Raw genomic sequence first — 19,824 nt, 5'->3', positions numbered from 1 at the left:
CCCCCTCCCCTCCCCGTCAGGCGGCTCTGACGTGTCTGCGCCGCGGCGCGGCCCGGCCCGGCCCGGGACAGGAGCGCACAGGGCGGGGCGGGAGGGCTGAAGGAGGGAGGGGGTCGCCGCCGCTGCCGCCGCCGCCGCCGTTGGAGCCGAGCCCTGCCGCGCCCCGCCATGTTCAACGTGGAGAGCCTGGAGCGGGCGGAGCTGGGCGAGAGCCTCCTCACCTGGGTGAGTGCCCCCGCAGCGCCGCGCCCGTCCTCAGCTCTCCTCTCCTCTCCTCTCCCCCCTGCCCTCCCCCCCACCCCTCCGCCATCTCCTCCGCCCCCGTCCCCAACCGGGCGCTGCGGGGAACAAAGGGCCCGGCGCGGCCTCCGGCCCCCCAGCACGGCCGCGGGCAGCCCTGCCTCGCCCACACCGCCCCCGGGGCTCGGGGTGCCCGGCGGTGGGGATGGGGATGGGCGGGGGGGGGGTGGGGGGCGAGCAGGTGGCCCAGGAAGTACGGCAGCGGCATGAATAGGGGTGTATAGGGCGTAAATGTGTGTGTGTGTGTGTATAAAACAGCATAAAGGTACGTTTATACAGCATAAAGGCGTATAAAGCAGCATAAAGGTACGTTTATACAGCATAAAGGTGTATAAAAGAGCATAAAGATACATATATACAGCATAAAGGTGTGTAAAAGAGGATAAAGATACATATATACAGCATAAAGGTGTGTAAAAGAGGATAAAGATACATATATACAGCATGAAGACATATAAAGCAACATAAAGGTACATATATACAGCATAAAGGCACATACATACAGTATAAAGGTATATAAAACAGCATAAAGGCACATATATACAGCATAAATATATGTGTGTATATATATAAAACAGCATAAAGATATATAAAATAGCATAAATATATATATATTTGTATATATACACACCTTTATGCTGTATATATATATATATATGGTTTAGTGGAGGACTTGTTAGCGTTAGGCCAGAGGTTGGGCTCGATGATCTTGAGGTCTCTTCCAACCTAGACAATTCTGTGATTCTGTGATATATACAGCATAAAGATAAAACAGCATAAAGGTTTATGTGTGTATATATATATATATACACACATAAAACAGCATAAAGGTAGATATATACAGCATAAAGATATATACATACACACAGAGCATAAATACATATATATGTATACACACACACACACAGAGCCCTGGCCGCACCGCGGCGTTACGCAGGTCAGAAGGAGCAGCTAAACTCCTCTTCTGTTTCCTTCCTTCACGTCCCTGCCAGCCTTTGTGCTTGCACCGCGGCTGGCCCCTCGTCCTGCTGCAGGCTTCCCGTGCTTCGCTCTCGCAGGCGCTGGAGGTGGAAAGACCTGGAAGTGGTGGTCTTTACGAGGAGGTGGCTGTGGCTGTGAGTCCTGGCCAGGAAGGGCTCAGAGCAAGGAGAAGGAGGTTGGCTTGCTGGGGGTGATGGAGGAAGGTCCGCTGATGCGTGTTGCTAGTTTATCTGTGTGTTTTGAGCTGTTCTAGATGTGCTCCGCTGGTGCTCCCGGGCAGTAAAGCAGCCGTGCTCCTGGGAGAAGCGTAAGCGTAAATGCGTGCCCAGCAAATGGTCACGTTCCCAACACCTCCTGAACTCCCCAGGTTCCTGAGTCGCCAGCAAACCAGGTCTTTCCTTTGAGCATGAGGCTGCTGTGCAGAAACACGTGAGCTGCTGCAGAATTTTCAGTCAAAGAGGTTGAATTTTCTCTTGTATGGTATTGGTCTATGGTGATTTGGACTGTTGATCCTACCCCTTATCTAGACAAAATAATTAGACTTCAGAGTGTTTTTGAGGCGTAGCATCTCCAGAAATCTGTGTCAAGTCTGAAAAGACTTGAAAACAAAAAACATTCAAATTTGAAGTTATGTAAATACGCCATTCAAATTTCATCTTTAGGTGCAATTACTTCTAAAATCTTGTAGTGCTAAGCTATTGGCTAGCTAGCAAGGGAAAGCACAAAATGCAGAGAGACAAGGCAGCGGTTGCTTCCCTCCTCCCCAAAAGAATTCTTTGTGCAACCAAATATGGTACCAAGCAGCGGCTCGTGTGTGTTTTGAAAGCTTGTCTTGTCAACTTCTGCACATGTTCAGGTCTAGTGGGAGCTGGATTATTTACTTTGGTAGAAAGTAAAGCAAGAGTCACCAGCCCTTGTCTGTGGAGACCAGGAGGACAAGTATATCGATGCAAAGTCTGTGCCACATTAGTAAAAACTAATACTGATTTTTCTTGCGTTATGGTAAAAGCCTGTGAAAACTGCTAGCAATTTCTTTTTCCATGCTACATTTGATATTGCCACTTAACAAATCAATTGCCTCAATTGCAAAACTTCATTGTTAATCTTGAAGATAATTTGCACTTCCTTTAAAATCTAAGCCATGGAAAACAAAATTACCTTGGGGCAGAAAACTGCCCTGAAAATGTAGATATTTCTCTCTCTAACCTTTCCATTTGTGTTGCTACAGTGGGGAAAAAAAAGGTCTGTGGAGTTGACCATCTATAGGAGTTATTACTCAGCCTTATGGCCATATGACGTATTTGAGCAGTTATTGTCTTTGGCCCTGAAGTTGCATCTATCAGTGAGGTCTATGGTAATGGTCCATGCAGATCCCTTTACATTTCCACCCTTTCTACCCCATTAAATACTGGGATGTTCAAGAAATTTAACTGCTGGCTTTTTGGTGAACAGAAACATTAGTAAATACTTCTTAAGAAACACTGGAATTAGTCAGCACATTTCTTAAAGGAGTGTATGGGGTTGTGATATTTTTTGGTAATTTCAGTATTTTTGTATGAATGCGACACTTTAATTGGTTCTGTTTTTTTTTTTTTTTTAAAAAAAAAAAAAGTAGTTTCACTTTCTTCCAAGACAGGCAAAACTTGCAGAAATGAAGAAAAAGCGATGAAATGTTTAGCCCTCAGTGAAACTAGCTGTATAAACAAGGACTTTTTTTTTGCCTGGCCTTTCTCTCAAGTCCCACAATGATTCTTGGGAAACCGCTCATTTAGATGGGAAAATAGATCTGTCTTAATTACCATTTACGCGCTGGGTCTTTTCCATTGTGCCAGGGAAGTTGTCTGTTCTTAAGAACTGGTTTAACCTCCCAGATTGCTTGCTTCACATTCACATAGAAGTACTTGAACTGGTTTGTCTGTGTTTTAAGTAGAGCAGATAAGGCTTTCCACAGGTCTGAGAACCTGTTCAGCCTAAACTGGATGTTTGCTGGCACGGACACAGGTGAGATGAAACTGCTCCTCCTGCTGCCAACCTGTGATTTTAAAGATTGGGGATGTCCTTCGCATCTTTCACCTTGTGTATCTGAGATTCCTGTTGTGGTTTCTCTAAGCTAGACCAAACTGCTTACCTGTAAATATGTTTAGGTTTATTCTTTAATATTTCACTCCCACCCCCCTTTTTGTGTTGCAGCCTAGCTGGGCATGTAATTCTCAGACTTTTAGCTCTTTGAGAGCTTTGCCAGGTGTGTGCATGAATCATTTTTGTTCAGAATTTTAAGGCAGGAGAGGTTTTGCTTCCTTCCATTTCAGCAGGTGACCGTGATGATCCTTTGATGCAGCCAGGGCAGTAGCAACTAGGGTGAAGCCGAGCGAAGGACTGGGTCCCAACTGCTGGTATCTCAAAGTTGGTATTTATACTTCAGCAGTTTTTGCAGCCTGCTGTAATTGCAGAACTGTTACCCTACCAAAAATCTCCCAGAAGCCTCTTCTGAGACTATTCTAGGCACTGTGGTGTAGTTACCCAGGCAGTGCTGCAGCCAAAGCAGTCTAGAAAAATGTGGCTGTGAGGTAAAGCTGCAATGATTTTAAAATTGCTTCAGCATATCTAATACAGATTCACACCATCTTTTCTAGTCAAAACTTGTGACAGGTCCGCATGAGAACACCTGGATTGTTTTGCTTTCTGTGTAGTCCTGGGAGTGCTGTTCACTCCGATGCATCACTGAGTCATGTCTTAAAACACAAAGAGCTGTCAAACATGCATGTGGCAGTTGCACTGTAATATGCCTGTAGCTGAGATCAGTGATGGGTACAGGCTTTTTGCTGCAGAATCTGGTAAGTTTTCTTAAACACAGAGCTAAGGTCCGATACTGAAAAGATTACTTAGCACTGGTACATAAACAGCACGACTCCCCGAAGAGGTCATTGCTGGGCAGTTACAAGTAGCAGGTTGCTGTACAAGTATCATGAACTTTCTTTCCTTCAGGATGGTAAGTAACTCTTATTTGGCCATACACTGCCTCCACCAAGTTGCCAGCTTGCCTGCTTTCCTTCTCTTCTCAAGGCCAAATATATATGCTAGCAAATATATATATGCTATCTGTATGCTGGTAGACATGTTAAAACCTTATTATAAGTGTGAATTTTGTAGATACTGTACAAGGCCACTGTTTTTGTTTCCTATATTTTAAAAACACATCTGCCCACTTACGTGGCATCACTTCTTTGACCTTTCTCCTTTTTGGCTGAACAATCCTCTCAGTACAGCGTATCTCTGTCCTCTGCGTGTTGCCTTTTCCCCATCTGGAAGAGTTTGCCTGTGCTGGTTGGAAATTTAGACACCATGTAAACAAGTGCAGAAACAGATTTTGCTTCTTCAGGAAGGGTGCTGGTAAATGCTGTTTAGGCCTCCTTTTCAGAGAGGATCAAAGCTGCCAGAATTTGATAGTGAAACTCTGTTTTCCCTTCCTGTTCAATTATCCCCTTTTTTTATACTATGCTGTCCTTGATCCTTGTGCATCTACGCTTTTAAGTACTCATCTGATTTCTTATGGATGCAAAGATCGCTGGAAACAAGTTGGGCCTGTTTAAACTCTCTTTCAACCCTTGATGATCGACCACGAAGCTGTAGGGTTTAATTTTCTTCTGATGATATCATCGCATCAGCATCACTTACCTGTTGAAGAAAAACCGTCATAGTTCAGGAGTGGTTGATTATTCTGGTGGTGACAGCAGATCAGGAAAACAGTGAGGTTTGGAGATGTGACTGTTTGGGCAGAGGATGGAAACACTGAGCTTGCCTTGCCAGCATTTGTGGAGCACAGGCCGAGGTATCTGGCAGATCACAGCCCCTCTATCTGCTGCAGCAGACCAGTAGGTTGGGCTGCCTTTCTTTCTTTTGATGACCTCTCACGAAGATGTCAAAGAGTGTGTTGTTGCACTCTTTTAGGTGTGGTTGTCTGTGAGACTCATGCTCTGAGCGTATGGTTTACAGTGTTTGAAGGCTCTGGGGTATCTGGCACTGCTGCTGGGTGATAGGGATTTTTGGTCTGTTGTTGAGAGATCAAGGAGGGGCAGAACAACTTCCCTTAGAGACTGCTGACAACTGATACACAGCTGATAATGTGTGAATATCATAATTAAAGATGATAAAATACATTTTGCATGTGTTACTTTTTTCCTCTTCAGTCTCAAATGTGTCAACAACAGGAAGACAGGGTAAACACAGCATCTGGTAACTGCAGACATTCTTCATGCGTGCATTTTAACAGTGTTAGGTTCTGGTTCTTCATGGCCTTGTCACAAATTCTGCCTTTTTTTCAATTCATTCCTTTCTGAAGAGCTATTGTATAGTGGTGGCACATTCATAACAATCAGTGGTTCTCTGGAAGGAAAAAAACAACACAAAACACACAGCATTTTGGTGTGATTCAGTATGTGCTCAGTTTCAGTTCTGCCCCCTCACTTTTCCAGGGGGATTGCGAGATGCTGCTAGGAGAAGAAGCAGGTTTTTCTGCAGAGAACCGTGAACCTTAAGCAGTACAAAGGACACAACTGTTAGCTTGTTAATCTTGAAGTGGGAGGTGAGGAGAGGAGCTCGTTTCCATCTTTTTGAAATAGTTAAACGGTTAATTGGTGAATATTTAAGCTGGGAATTTGGCACAATTGTCATTGTCTTTATTCCGAGACTGTTTTAAGGCTCTTGAACTGGACGATGAATATTCTGAGGCTGTGTTCTTCCTGAACAGAAAACAGAAAGAAGTCTTTTCTGTGATGTGTTTGATGTTGGTAGAGCAATTGCAGATAGAAATTGTGGAGCAGGGGAGAGGGGAAAAAAAGGGGCCCAAGACTCAAGTGCACTTATTGCTGCCTGTGTTTTTGGGTGAGCTGAGGCACTGTGACAGTTCAGAGAGACTTAAAACCAGCTTTGGTTTTCTTCCAACTTCAAAGTTCAGGTTTGCTTGAGCAATTTAATTCGCAAGTCCACTTTATGAATTAAAAACAGCAAAAAAAGTTTGGCCATACAACAGCTTACACTAGCACAAGGTTAAGGCAAGAATGCGTGGCTGGAAGCACGGGGAAGAGGGTAGCAGTGTCCTTTTTCTGGCTTCTGTTGCCAGCAGCCTGGTGGGCCCTGCCACACAGGGAAGGGGATTAACTCCTTCCCCAACCTGCTGGTGATGGCTTTCTGCCATGCAGAGCATGCACGTGCTGTTCTCTTGGCTGCCTTGCTTTGCCATATGTGACTTATGCATTCCCGTGAGTTCCCTAGTGCTTCTTGCTCATAACAATGAACACAAGATAACATGGAAAGGACGAGGAGGGCTTTGATGGAGAGAAGAGCTCTCTGAGGTTGGGGGATCTATCATTACACTCCTGCAAGTGGCAGGCAACAGCTTCTGAATTGATACAGAGCTGGAGTTTGAATGAGCTAGCTCAGGCTGTAAAGCAATGGCAGCTCCACAGTGGAGGCGTGCAGGAAATGGTTATGGGGTGCTGGGTGTAGTGGAGCAGGTATTGCACAAGTGGATGCATTATAAAGCTGATGATAATATGCTTCAACCCTGAAATTGGTAGGGCTTTTTCACATCATTTAGCTGCAAGATTATTTGCAGTGCTTGGTGTCCTCTGCAGAAGTCCTGTTGGCTGTTCAGAGCTACATTTCTCAGGGTGGCTAAGTTTAGGCACCTCAGCTAGATACCAACTGTGCATCCATACCGTGCGTGAGAGGCATTAGAAGGTCTGGGAAATTAATTTCACTGATTCCAGAGCTGCAAAGTATTAAATAGGCCTTTCTTCTGTTCTGAGGTTGCATAAGACAATCCTTTGAATTACTTTGTTCGCCATGGTATCAAGGTATCCACAGTTTCGTTTCAGGGTAGAAATGAGCACCAATATGTTTATGTTTAGCTGCAACAGATTATGGTTGTTCTATCAATTTTAGTGCCCCTTTGGTGCTCAAAAGAAAACAAACAAGCAACAGGACTTCCACACTGAGAAGTGTTTTAGCTGATTTTATTTTGTGGACAACACTGAAGGGTGGCAGCTTGTTCCACAGTGACTGTGGTCTTTCTTGAGGGATCATGGAACTGGTGCAACTTCTGACAATACTTGTTACGCATACCTAAACAATCTCCATGAAGTCCAGGGGAAAGTTTGCTGAAATAAAAATCCTAAAAACAGAAGAGACTTGAACTGTGAGATATGCCAATTTTAGTGGTGTGCTATACATCTGTGTTACCAGCTGTAGAATCTGTTAAGTCTGAAATTTTATCGTGATGAAAACTTACAGCAATTTCTTTCTGAATCCCATCTTTTAGGTGCTAAGTCACTCTTGTGATCCTGTGAAGACTGTGTGTTTCCACACTGATCAGAAAGCCTGTGCAGATGATATTTCAGTCCAGCTTGGTACTGTTGAATTCATCTTCTGTGCCTTTGGAGGAGAGCTTTTTATTCCACTTGTCAACAGAGACAGCACTTTTCATTTAAATTATAGCTGCAAGAAGGTGGAGTTGCGGGCTTTAAATAGGTATTCTTCTTTCCCTGTATTTTGCAAGGGGAAAGCTGTCATTATGTTCATCTATTTTTTTAAATAATACTAGAAATGTGTATAAATCTGGACTCCTAGTATGCTAAGTTCTTTTGTCTACCATTGTCCAGGAAGCTAAAGGACTTTGCCTTGCTGCCTGTGCTTTATCTTAGTAAGGATCAATTCGAGCATTTTTGCCTGGTGCTATTCAGGTCTCTAGTAGTCTATCAGTCTTCATTTAAGACAAAAGGAATTTTGTCTTTTGCTCATGGAACATTCTGCTTTTAGAGAACAGTTTCATTTTCCTTCTTTCATTAATCTTAAGATACCACCATTCTATGGCATGCATCATCACACAGGCTTCTTCTATAAGTCAAGACTGCTAAATACAGAAGATATCCTGTGCTTCCTGTGCTTGGTTGTTAATGCTGTATCGCTGTTTTCAACTCAAGGTAGTACAGAAGTGAGCCTTTACGCTGTTTGGCAGAAGAAACTGGTGGCTGGCCTCCTTCCTATAAGCCTTGCCATCTATATTTCTCCATGAGAAGGTGTTTCTAGTTTTGAGGCACTTTTTTTTTTTTGAGTTGATAAGGTTCATTGGTGCTCGGTGGAGTGTGAATGTGTGTATCCTATAAATCTGAGTGTGTCATGGTCATGTTCTGGCAGTTCAGCATTTACTAATCTAATAGGTTGTATTTTGTGAAAATAATAAAAATCATAAATGGGTAAGTACTACTTTTAAGTAAAATATGATTAAGTTGGTGGAAGCTCAGAAAAAATGTTGATTTAGTGTACAATGTTAGGCCTTCATGCTAGGTCTTGTATTTTAGTTTTATCATTACAAATGCTCTCTAGTATTCTTTTTTTTTTTTTTTATCAGCTAGCATGTTTAGCTTTGAGCTGAAAACAGGGATATGTTCCTTTTCTCCCTGGGAGATCATAGATCAGTTTTTCTTCTTGTGCATGTTTCTGAAATGGTTAAACCAAACATCATTCAGACCTGAGTTTCTGTTCACTGTGTCTTAATAATGTGTCAGACTTGAATGTTTGAGTTCACAGTATTTTAATGTCAGTGGCAATATAGTGCAGTAAGAACTGTTTCTTGATATTATGGCTCACCCATCTCACAGTGCTTTAGTAAGTTAGCTTTAGTCAGGGTATCTCACCTACTTTCTGCACTGTCCCCCTCCTCCCCCCCCCCCCCCCCCCCCCAAAAAAAAAAAAAAATAGTTTCTGTGGAAAATGTAAGCTGTGTAGGGAGCATTTTTGGTGAGTTCTTTCAAAGCTTTGACATCTGACTTGTTCAAGTATTAGGCATCCAAAACTGTACATATGAGAAGCGATTTAATAAAAATAATATTCATCTCCCTGGAAGAATCTTAATTCTGGCCAGTGTACTGGGTTTACATGGCAAGGTTTTGCTAGCAGGGGGCTGCTGAGCCCAGCAGTTGCCCCATGTCAGCTACAAAAGGGCCCCGCTGCTGGCCAGAGCTGAGCCATTAAGTGATGTTGTTTGTGCCTCTGTGAGAGCAGATTTAAGAAAAGGGGGAAAAAAATGCTAGGCAACAGCAGCTGGGAGAGAGGAGTGAGAAATGAGAGAGCTATATCCCTGCAGCCCGCAGGTGAGTGCCGCAGGAGGTGCTGCAGGCAGGCAGCAGCAGTTCCCCTGCGGGCTGTGCAGGGAGAGGCCCCTGGTGGAGCAGGCTGTCCCCCTGCAGCCCATGGGTCCCCCATGGAGCAGATCTCCACGCTGCAGCCCCCCCATGGGTGGAGGAGCCCCCGCTGGAGCAGGTGGATGTGGCCTGGAGGAGGCTGCGGCCCATGGAGAGCCCCCGCAGGAGCAGGCCCCGGGCCAGAGCTGCAGCCCGTGGAGGGGAGCCCACGTGGAGCAGGGGCAGAGAGGGACCGAGAAGGAGTGGTGGAGATGAAGCGCCAGGGACTGGTTTCAGCCCCCATTCTGAAGGGAGAAAGTAGAGGAGGGTGGATGGAGGGAAGGTGTTTTTTGCTTTTAGTTCTTACTGTTCTAGTCTGCTAGTGATGGGCAATAAATTATATTAACCTCCCCATGCTGAGTCTCATTTTGCTCTGGTAGTGATTGTTGAAGAATCTCTCTGTCTTTATCTCAAGCCATGAGCTTTTCATCATGGTTTCTCCCCCTGTTCATCTGAGGTGGGGAAGTGGGAGAGCTGTGTGGTGAAGCTTGCCATCAGTGTGAAATTACAACAGCCAGGACTGTGAAGACCTTGTTTAGCTATTTGAGTGCCTAACGTAAAGTTGGTTTGCAATTCTTTGAGATTTAGTAAATAGAGTTCAACAACGTAATAATCACTAAAAACATACCAAAATCTAAATCTGTGAATAAAACTGCTGCTTGTCTGAGCAGTCTGCATAAAGCAGACAAGGCTCTTCTATCTTGGAAAGCAAAAAAAGATAGTAGTGTATGGCAGAAGATAGCAGTGCTGCCAACTGGCTGGAGAAAAATGGGTGAATGAAGAAACCTTGCTGAGGCGCTCCTGAAGCACTGTACCAAGTTACAGGATAGGAATCCCGTTCCCCTTCTGACAGGTATGGCTCAGTACAGGAATTTGGAATTTGAGGAGAAGCTTCCTGTATCAGGTAATTAGCTTACCGTCCTGAGAAATATTGATGGTCTGTTTTTCTCCAGGCATCGAGGCTGAGTGAAATGTGTTTTAGTGGGATACTTGCAGATCTCACTGATAGTACTGGGTGAATGTGTGGGGAAAGAAATACGCAGCCCTCCTCCAATTACTCTTGGTACTGGCTTGTGGAGATCTGTATCCCTGCCACTGAGATGGGTTCTTGTCTTCCTCTTGCTCATTTTAGTCACTTTTTCCATCTTAGTTGTGTGCTTTGTTTCATTTGTGGTGATAGAGCACTGATGTAGGCTGTATAGTGCAGCTAGTTGTAATCTTGCATAGGCAGTTCCAAAAACATAGTTGTTGATGGATAAATAATTCTAAAGCAGTGTTGGAGAGTACTCTGCTCTGAAAAATAACTATCTGGGAACTGGGGATTACCTTTTGTTGCCTTTATGTATAAGGTAACCAGTGTTTTTGTGAGCTAAGAACCTCTGATACAGATTTCAGGTATTATTACAGAAGAATACATGACAGATTTATTGTGCAGATGTTCCAGCAATAAAAAACAAGCTATGGATAGACTGTGCAAAGAACAGGTCTTTCATTAACTCTAGCCTTGAGAAGTGAAGGGTCCTAGAGAGCTTTTTTTGTCTTTTTGTTTGATTTGGTTTGTTTGTCGTGTGTTCATCTTCTTCCTGCTTCATGAGGTGCTGGATATCCCATCACAAATTTTATCCTGGTCTTCAGCTAGTGTATTTGAGAATCGAGTGTTTGTTCAGTTCTCTGACCTTCATGTAAGATTATTTTTTCATGAAACGCGTTTCTCCCTCCTATCCCTGGTAGCTAACAAATCCTGACTAGCTGTGTGTGTAATGTGGAACTGCAATTCGGATCATCCAGTGTCCTGAGTTCCTGCAGCAATTATTTACTCCCCAGTTACAGACCCCTTTGCACTGAAACATTCACCTGCTACTCTTTTTCAGTTCTGTATAAAAATTGACAGCACATGCTCATGGCCTAGTGAATTGGTGCCCTGGTTTAATATTTTTACCAAGGAAATAAAACAACTACCATGTAACAAGAGAAAAGGCTTATGGAAAATGTGAAGGCCTTGCTGGGGCAGCAGCTGTGATACAAGTGGTGTTTTTCTGTTTGGTTGGTTTTGTTCATTTGTATTTTTTTTTTGTTTGTTTTCCCTCTATCTGTCTTGGCAGTTAGTTCACCTAGTTTGTCAAGGTTCCTTAATAGTGGTACAAGATGTGCGAGGGGGAAAAAAAGAAGGATCGTAATAGGGAGTGGGAATGAATTTACAGCTTTGGGGAGTAAGAAATGAGGGCAGTATTGCAAACACTCAAGAAGAAGGAACAGTTCCAGCAGGCTGAGAGAGAAGTCTTCCAGGGGAAGCACATTACAATGCACAGGAAGGGCAGTGCGTCAACATCCATTGCTGAATAGCTCTTTAGAGGCACACAAAAAATTACTTGGTTCTCTCTCTCTCTGCAGTTGGACTCCGCTTCAGCATTGCCGCATTCTTGTCATTCTTCTCCCTTCTGGAAAATGGATTCTGCTGCTTCTTAAGAGTGCCTCAGCTTTTTGCAGAACGATCTGAGAATGGACTAGGAGTTTAAATTTGACACAAGTGTTTAAATTTTGTGTAGTTTTGGAGGGAAGAAAATACGTTCCTTTCATGTATCTGAAGGATATGAAAAAGATAAAGGGCTTTTTAGAGCCAAATACAGGCTTTGTAGTATAAATTTGACACCTGAGTTGAAATATTATGCAGTGTATTCCTTTCCTATGCAAGCAAATATATTTCTTACAAAATTAAAATGTATGTGAAGAACTAAGTTGGGAAATTATTTTTAAATTTTCTTTCTGTTCTGTGCCATCTAATAAAAAAGCATTATTGTCCTCAGTTCCAGTTATGCATGTGTGAGTGTGGAATAAAGAGTTCGGACTGGAAACCTGAGCCGTTCTGCTCCTCCCTGAGAGTTTTGACCTTTTCTTACTTATAAAGTATGATGATAAAATTAGTTACAAAACTGCAGAGATTATGCACCTTGTTGTTCTGTCTCTTAGAAATAGGCTTGGCAACCTCCCTTCTTGGCTCAGAGTGGTACCATCTCTCACCTACACTCCTTATTTAGTCAAGGAGGTATTTCATATGTCAACATGCAAAATTAATTTCAAGAAACTAAATTCATTTGCAGTACTTGTGAAGACCACCTTAATGTCAGTATTTCTTATTTGAAAATATTGTTTTACTTTGTCTAGTTTCGAAAAAAAAAAAAGCAGTAAACTTCTTAGGTTAGTTTTTCATTTGGCGATTGTACAGCAGACTAAGGATTGAAATTTTGGTAATTTAAAGGAATAGTATAGAAAACTTGGAACAAGTTTACATGTTTATGCTTGAAATTTTTACCCTTATAGCATCTTGAACTTCGTCAAGTATAATCATCCACACAGTCATTACGACCTCTTTCACTGGAGCGAAAGTGTCATTTCCTATTTTAAATTATTTGTGGATTTGGGCACAGAATTGGCTCTGTGTTGCTTTGATAGTGTTGACATAATTCAGAGACTATAGGTAAGCTGAAGTTTCTGGCAAAATAGCAGTTTGATTTTATATCCTATTGTGTGGTGTTTTTCATGTTCCTTTTTTTTTTTTTTTCCAACCCACCCACAATGATTTTTGCCTCGTGTCTAGTTTGTCTATTAGGGCTTCTGGATTCTCTGGAGGAGAAATGACAAAATGTGTACTTCAAATCAAGCTACATAAAAATTGACTTAGTCTGTTTTGGATGCCATACTGTAGATTTTGTTCTTGTCGTTTTGGACCATGTGCATCATTCATGACTTTTCACAGGTAGCTGCTTAGCCTGGTCACTGAACATGTTCCAAAAGTTCACTGGTTTTGGCCCTTGATGGACATGATTGCTGCTTTTTTCCTAATGAAATGTTGTGTTTTTTTTTCCTTCCTGAGCAAAGGGAAGAAAGGAACACACACTGAGGGGCTCCTTCTCCAAATTAATTTTAAATGGCAATGTTGCTAAAGTGCTTATTTTATGTTATGAGAATCTGGATATTGTGCTTTTGATTTTTGAGAGCTTTCTCCACAAAAAAAAAAAGGTCATACATTATTTCTTGTAATGTGAATTGCAGTGTATTGTAAGATATGTATTCAGAGGGCTTTTATTGGGAAATGGCTTGTACCAACATTAGCATTTCAAGTACCACTGAAGTGGGAAGGTTGTACAACGTGTTCAGGAAAAATGGTTGGTATACCTAATGCTTATGTAGCCTGAAGTTGCAAGCTGTCTTGTAGGCTTTCTTATCTCTGACACATGCAAGTGGTGCTTCCTACGAAGAAGCCCAGGCTTCCCTGGAAGGAGAATAAAAGCAGAGAGCACTAAGCAGATATTCTCCAAATGTCATGTCACAAAAACCATTTCCAGAAAATCCATCTGCATCCCCAAAAAATAACGTTCATGTAAAGTAAACAATCAGGTAACTTAGACCAGTTGAAAAGACTGTGCTGAAGCGATGTCTTTTCCACATCAATGGAGAAAGGGAAAAAAGAGCTTTCCCTGGCATTTTTGTACACTTTTTGCTGCTGTGGTGGGGGGAGGGTTGCAGATAGCCTGTAGGCTGTATGCATGTAAATGGAGCAGAAGAATAGAAACCATACAGAAATTAAGTGTATCGATGAGTGGGTTTTTTTGTTAAGAGATTGCTCTTGCTCCTGCATAATTCCTTACTTCTAGAATAATACACAGCATCCTTACAAAATTAGATTTGTCTCAGTAAGTGTGTTCAGTGCACAGTCTGTAGGGGCAATTTGTTATGAACTAGCTCATCTTTAGGCGTAAGTAATTCTGTCATCGAACAGCTCAGTCATAATGGCCTTGCCATTCCCCTTTTATGCTTCTGAATAACAGCACTTCTGTATCATTGCTTCCATCTGAAGATCAGAGGCTTCTCATGATATGGACTATAATGCCTGTCACTGTGTTAATTAAATGCACTGAAATAATTAGAACGCTAGTACTCTATGGACCTGCCAGGGCTTAGCAGCATTGTGCTTTGCTCCTTTATCTGATATTAGGAGCAGTTAAGTTTGGAGTATGTGTGTCTGTCTGAATTTGGTCTTGTGGCTGTGGAGAACCTGGGAGAATTTTGCATAATTAGGGTTACTTTTAAAATATGAGATTTTTACGTATGTTCATTGGGAGGAAGTACTTGAATATATGCTCCAGCAGGACTCAAAGGGGAGACAGTCCAAGTAAAATGCTGTGGGAAAAATGCCTTTTGGGGACTGTCCTGTTGTCAAGCAACATTTACAGCATTTGTGCTTACAAAAACAAAGATGCTAAGCCATGTCAGTAGTTCATTTCTTTAATTGTGATTAAACCTAAAGTTTCACTCTCTTTAATATATACTCCAAATGTGTTGAGTTTACTCTGCCTGTTTGCTCTTTGGTAGCTTTTTTTTTTTTTATGTTCTTTCACTTCAATGTCAAGGAATTTTTAAAACTAACTTTTTTTGTTCTCCCTCAGATCCAGACGTTCAATGTCGAGGCACCATGCCAGACTGTGGAAGATTTAACGAATGGGGTTGTGATGGCGCAGGTTCTTCAGAAAATGTAAGAAATAATTTATCTAATTATTTAAATACACATGGTTTTATTTTCTACATAAATTTAACTGGTATGAATGTATTTTATTTCCAATGTGGCTGGTATTTCATAAGGACCTGTCTATTCCTGTGTTTAGATAGTAATTTAACCTGGAACATGTTTAATATGCTTTTTTGGTAGTTTTCAAATAACTATCTTAAGGGCAAAGGAAAATATATTAAGTTTTCTTTGAGGAAGGTATTTATTCAATTCTAATCTTACTGGAAAGTAAATTGGGTTAAAGGTAAGCTTGCAAGTTCAAAACACTTTTTTTTGTAAAAGTTGGAACCAGTGCAAGGTAACGTATTGACTCTGATCCTTGCTTGAAAAGCAGTGTACTGGTAATGTTAGAGTCAGTTTCAAGCAAGAAAACTTCAGTGATAAACTGAATAAAACTGTCAATTTGGTTGTTTGCAGAGATTCTGTATTCTCAGGAGTAAGTGGAAAAAATAATAGTCGTTGCGCTAGATAATGGTTTTGTTTTCTTGAACTGTAAGGTCACAGAGGATAAAACATGTTAGTTCAGCATCTCGGTGTAATGTAGGATGTGTTGGGGGACTACAGGTAAGAATCTAAAGTGTAGCAATTTATATCCAGATTTACTTATTTTCACAGAAACACAACTTCTTATTGCTGATCAGAAGCTTTAGCAGCACTTACCAAAGACAGTAGTCCAAATTGAGTATGTCAGTCCTACAGACCTTTTTTTGTCTTTCAAAAAGATAAGTTTTATTTCCTTCAAATGTTAAGATGCTGTGGTGGTTTCAGTCCAATGGACAACTAAACTCCACCACAACCATTCTCTCACTCCCCCCTCCTCAAAGAGAGAGGGCAGGAGAAAATATGATGGAGAAAGAAAAGGCTCATGAGTTAAGGATAATTTAATTACAGGGAAAAGAAAAAAAAAGCGAAGGCTTTGTGGGAGCAAACAGAGGAAACAATTATTCTCGGCTTCCAATCAGCAAGTGAGGTTTGTCTACGTCTTGGGAAGCAGAGCCTCAATCTGCATCGTGGTTGTTCAGGAGGAGAGATGAGAGCACCCCTTGGGTTACACCAAAGAGTCTGGAACAGGCAAAGTTGGAAGGCATCTCTGCAGTGCCTGGACCAGCCCTGCTTCTTGAAGCAGCATCTGCCAGAGGAGGCTGCCCAGGACTGTGTCCAGTTAGGGATTTGAGTGTGCTGAAGGAAGGAGACTCCACAGGTTCCCCGTGCAACCTGCGTAAGTGTCCAGTTGTCCTCACAGCGAGAACAGTAACAATAGCAACAAAATAAAATAAAAACTCCTTACTTTTAAATAGGAGTTACTGTCTTTCACTGCCTCTTGTCTGTTTGCTGGATGCCACTGAGAAGGTTCAGGTTCCTTCTTCATACTCTCACATCAAGTATTTATATACAGGATTGATGAGATTCCATTGACCGTTCTTTTCTTGAGGCTAAACAGATCCAGCTCACTCAGCTTCACCTCCCATGACAGATGCTTCAGTCCTTTAATCATCTTAATGGCTCTTTGCTGAGCTTTCCTCTGTGTCCCTGTCTCTCTTACTGGTGAGCCCAGAAACAAGGTTTCGGATGTGGCCTCACACTGTGGTTTAGCCTGGCAGGCAGCTGAACGCCACAGAGCTGTTTGCTCACCCCTCCACCCTCACCCAGTGTGAATAGGGGAGAGGACTGAAACGTGCAAGAACTTGTGGGTGGAGATAAGGACAGTTTATTAAGAAAGAGAAAAAAAAAGGAGAGAAGGAAAAGGTGGGAAAGAAAAAGCAATAACAACAAAGAGAAGAAACAAATGCACAATGCAGTTGCTCACCACTGCTGACCAATGTCATAGCTAGTCACCATGCAAAGGCAGATCATTGGGCTAAATCCCCCCACTCCGTCCAAACACTCCTTCCAGTCTTGTGTTATCTGAAAACTTGCACGCTGTTCTATCACCTAGGTCCCTATTAAAGATGTTAGACAGGGCTGACCCTTGGGTGTGCTGCTAGTGGAGTGGCCTCCAACAGGGATTCATGCTTATAACCATTAAAGGCTGGCTGTTCAGCCACTTTGCAGCCCACCTGACTTCCCACTTACCTATCCCATGCTTTGTTAGCTTGTCTATGATCAAAGGGTCCTGATCAGATGGTCTGTAGCAGGCACGTATAGCAACATCACCTATGGTTGTCTGCCTGGTCATGTTAACCCATAAGCTTTCAGCTGGCTCATCATCCATCCCAAAGCAGAGCACATGCATTCCTGCTGCTCTGTCACATTAAAGGCATCACCCCCTCTCTGCCTTCCAAACCTGTTCTTCCTAACGAGCCTGTTTCTATCCATGGCAGCAGTCTAGTAGTGTGAGCTACCCTACTGTGTCCCCATGATCCCAATGAGACTGTGGCCTTGTAATTTTCCTGTTTCCTCCTATTTGTTTTCAATGCTGCATGTATTAGGCACTTCACATTGGCAGACAGTCAAGCTGATTCCCAAGAACAAGTTTGAGAGCTTTCACTGTAATTATTCTCTGTAGACACTTTATTATTCGTGTGATTGGAGTGACCTGCATTAGATGACAGGTCAGTCAGGAGATGGGGAGGGCCTCCATTCATTGCAGCAGGGGGTTGCACCTGCTAATTAACACTTATCACATCCCTCCAGAGCTGCTTTGTGGGCAACGTGTACAGGACACTCAACTAGTTAATGGTCAAAAGACAAATCTACTGCCTAGACTGGAGAGAAAAAAAATCTTAAACTCCATTATCCTTATTCCATTGAGAAGAATAAGCTGGTGCTTCCGTGCAGCATGATCCATGAAATTCAGGTGTTTTTCAGCATAGCTGCTCCCCACCTTCCACCACCTTTAGGGTTCTCCAGTAATGTGTATACATAAAGGGGAGAGAATTTTGGCAAGTTTTATAGGAAATGTCCTGATGCACCCAAAAATTCATGTTTAAAAGGTGACCGAAATAGCAGATTAATGCACCCAGTGAGAATTCCTCCCCAAAGTTCTCAGGGAATGAAGAAGATGCAGGTGGTGAAGAACACAAACTGAATGAGGCAGAGCATTGACAAAAATTGAGGGATGTTGTTCTTGTCCAGTCCTGTGGTTATATTTCCATAGGAGAGTAAGGGTAGCTGTTCTTTTTTAAAAAGTTCTAAAGTTTGAGGGTGTAAACTCACTATTCTTTCTATTTTTCAACCTCTACCTTCATGGGAAGTTTCCATTGGAACTTGTCATGGCAGGCAGTAGTGAAATCATGACAAAATAAAGTCACTAGTTAATGATAAGGAAGAGTTTCAGGGAATAATTTTAATAATAATAATAAACTACTCATACCTTGTGTCATTTCTTTAGAAGAAGCCAGCAGTTCCTTCCATTTTGAAGTCAGTTTTTCTTAATATTTTTATGCTAAAGGTGGTGTCCCATGTTTGTAAGTAAGGACCATTGAGCAGAAATGCCAACGTACATAACAGATTATTTTTTTTTTGCAATAAACCTGCTGGAAGATGCTGTGAGAAGGAAAGGATACAGAGAGGCAATTACACCTTCAGAAGCTTTTCAGAAATGTAGTGTGAGATAACATATGGCAGAAATTTGAATTATGTGAGCAAGAGCAAGCATTTTACTTACAGATTTGGGTTTTAATAAACAGGTTATCGTTTAAAAAGCACAACAAAATAGTGAAAGACATCGTTCTTTTTATCATAAAGCCTTTATCGTTAAATTTCAGGTTAAAGTGTCATTGAATGGAGTTCTCCAGTGCTAATAAGTTTCTTCTAAGAAATACATTCAGCCTATGTTTTAGCCTGTATTTATTGTATTATTCCTTAATATATACTGTTCATATGAGTTCAGATAGGAAAGTTACTGTTCTCTCTGATTCAAATTGTACAGTAAGATAAGGTAAGTAAAGATTGGAAGCAGAAGTGGGTGTTTCAAGTTGTCTGAGTAGGCTGTCTGGCTAAAATCATGTTGCTTATCCAAGCAGATAGAAGTGCCATAGCTGGCTTCCAGATTGCATCATCTTTTTTGGGTGGATTTTTTACCACTAATATTGCTCATCTGTTTCTTACTGTCCACTGGTATCCCCAGAAAAGCATATTTCTCTGTTTTATACTACAGCTTAAAATTTTCCTTTCATCTCTCTCTGGAGACTGTTCAGTACTAGGTGTTCCTCTTCTTTTAGTTCTTTCTTTTTCAGTCATTTGGGCCTTGGTAGATATGGAAGATGGTATTTGTTTTCATTTGTCATCTGAGCATTGTGCCCCCCTTAATGAATTATTCATTTATAATATTATTATACATTGCAGCATGCTGTGTATGTTTTGACACATGCAAAAAGCAAAAGCCATGCTTTTATGTGTCCCTAGTGGAGAGATCTCGTTGTAAACAGACATCTCCTAAAGCAGCTTACTGTACCACTGTTAAAATGAGTAATAATCATGTGTTATACTACATGTTCAGTGGGCTGGTTTTCTTTTCTTCAAAAGAATATTTCTGTCTCTTGGCATCTATGATTTGGAGAGATGATTGCTTAAATAAAGGAAAATTTGCATACAAAATAAGATGGATGTGGTTTAAATGAGAGCTGCTGAAAGCAACATCACATGAAGTGATACACCATTGACAACAGGATAAGTATCTTGTGCTCCGAAGAAAAGTCCCAATTACCTGCAGTGCTATTCAGAGACTAGGCAGCAATCAACTGATGCGCAGATGCTTTTATAACCTTGAAAGTTATCAAGTGCAAGAGATTCCCCAAC

General features: G+C 41.9%; 1 protein-coding gene across 4 annotated transcripts in view; it reads left to right on the top strand.

Moving 5' to 3' along the window:
- The first annotated feature begins 17 nt into the window (after nt 1-17).
- Nucleotides 18-19,824, top strand: part of HOOK3 (hook microtubule tethering protein 3) — an 87,047-nt gene continuing 67,240 nt past the window's right edge. For 3 of the 4 annotated variants that reach the window (XM_068667316.1, XM_068667314.1, XM_068667315.1), the window contains exons 1-2: nt 18-225; nt 14,966-15,051. In XM_068667316.1, coding sequence (XP_068523417.1) covers nt 169-225; nt 14,966-15,051 — 143 coding nt within the window. In that variant the 5' untranslated portion in view covers nt 18-168. Of the gene's footprint in view, nt 226-14,965; nt 15,052-19,824 lie in introns of those variants that run through there. The other variant, XM_068667317.1, reaches the window with a different exon arrangement.

Source organism: Anas acuta, chromosome Z, assembly GCF_963932015.1.
Source record: "Anas acuta chromosome Z, bAnaAcu1.1, whole genome shotgun sequence".
NCBI classification, from domain to species: Eukaryota; Metazoa; Chordata; class Aves; order Anseriformes; family Anatidae; genus Anas; species Anas acuta.
Note: the sequence above shows the minus strand (reverse complement) of the source record. Positions and strands in the feature narration are given on the sequence as shown.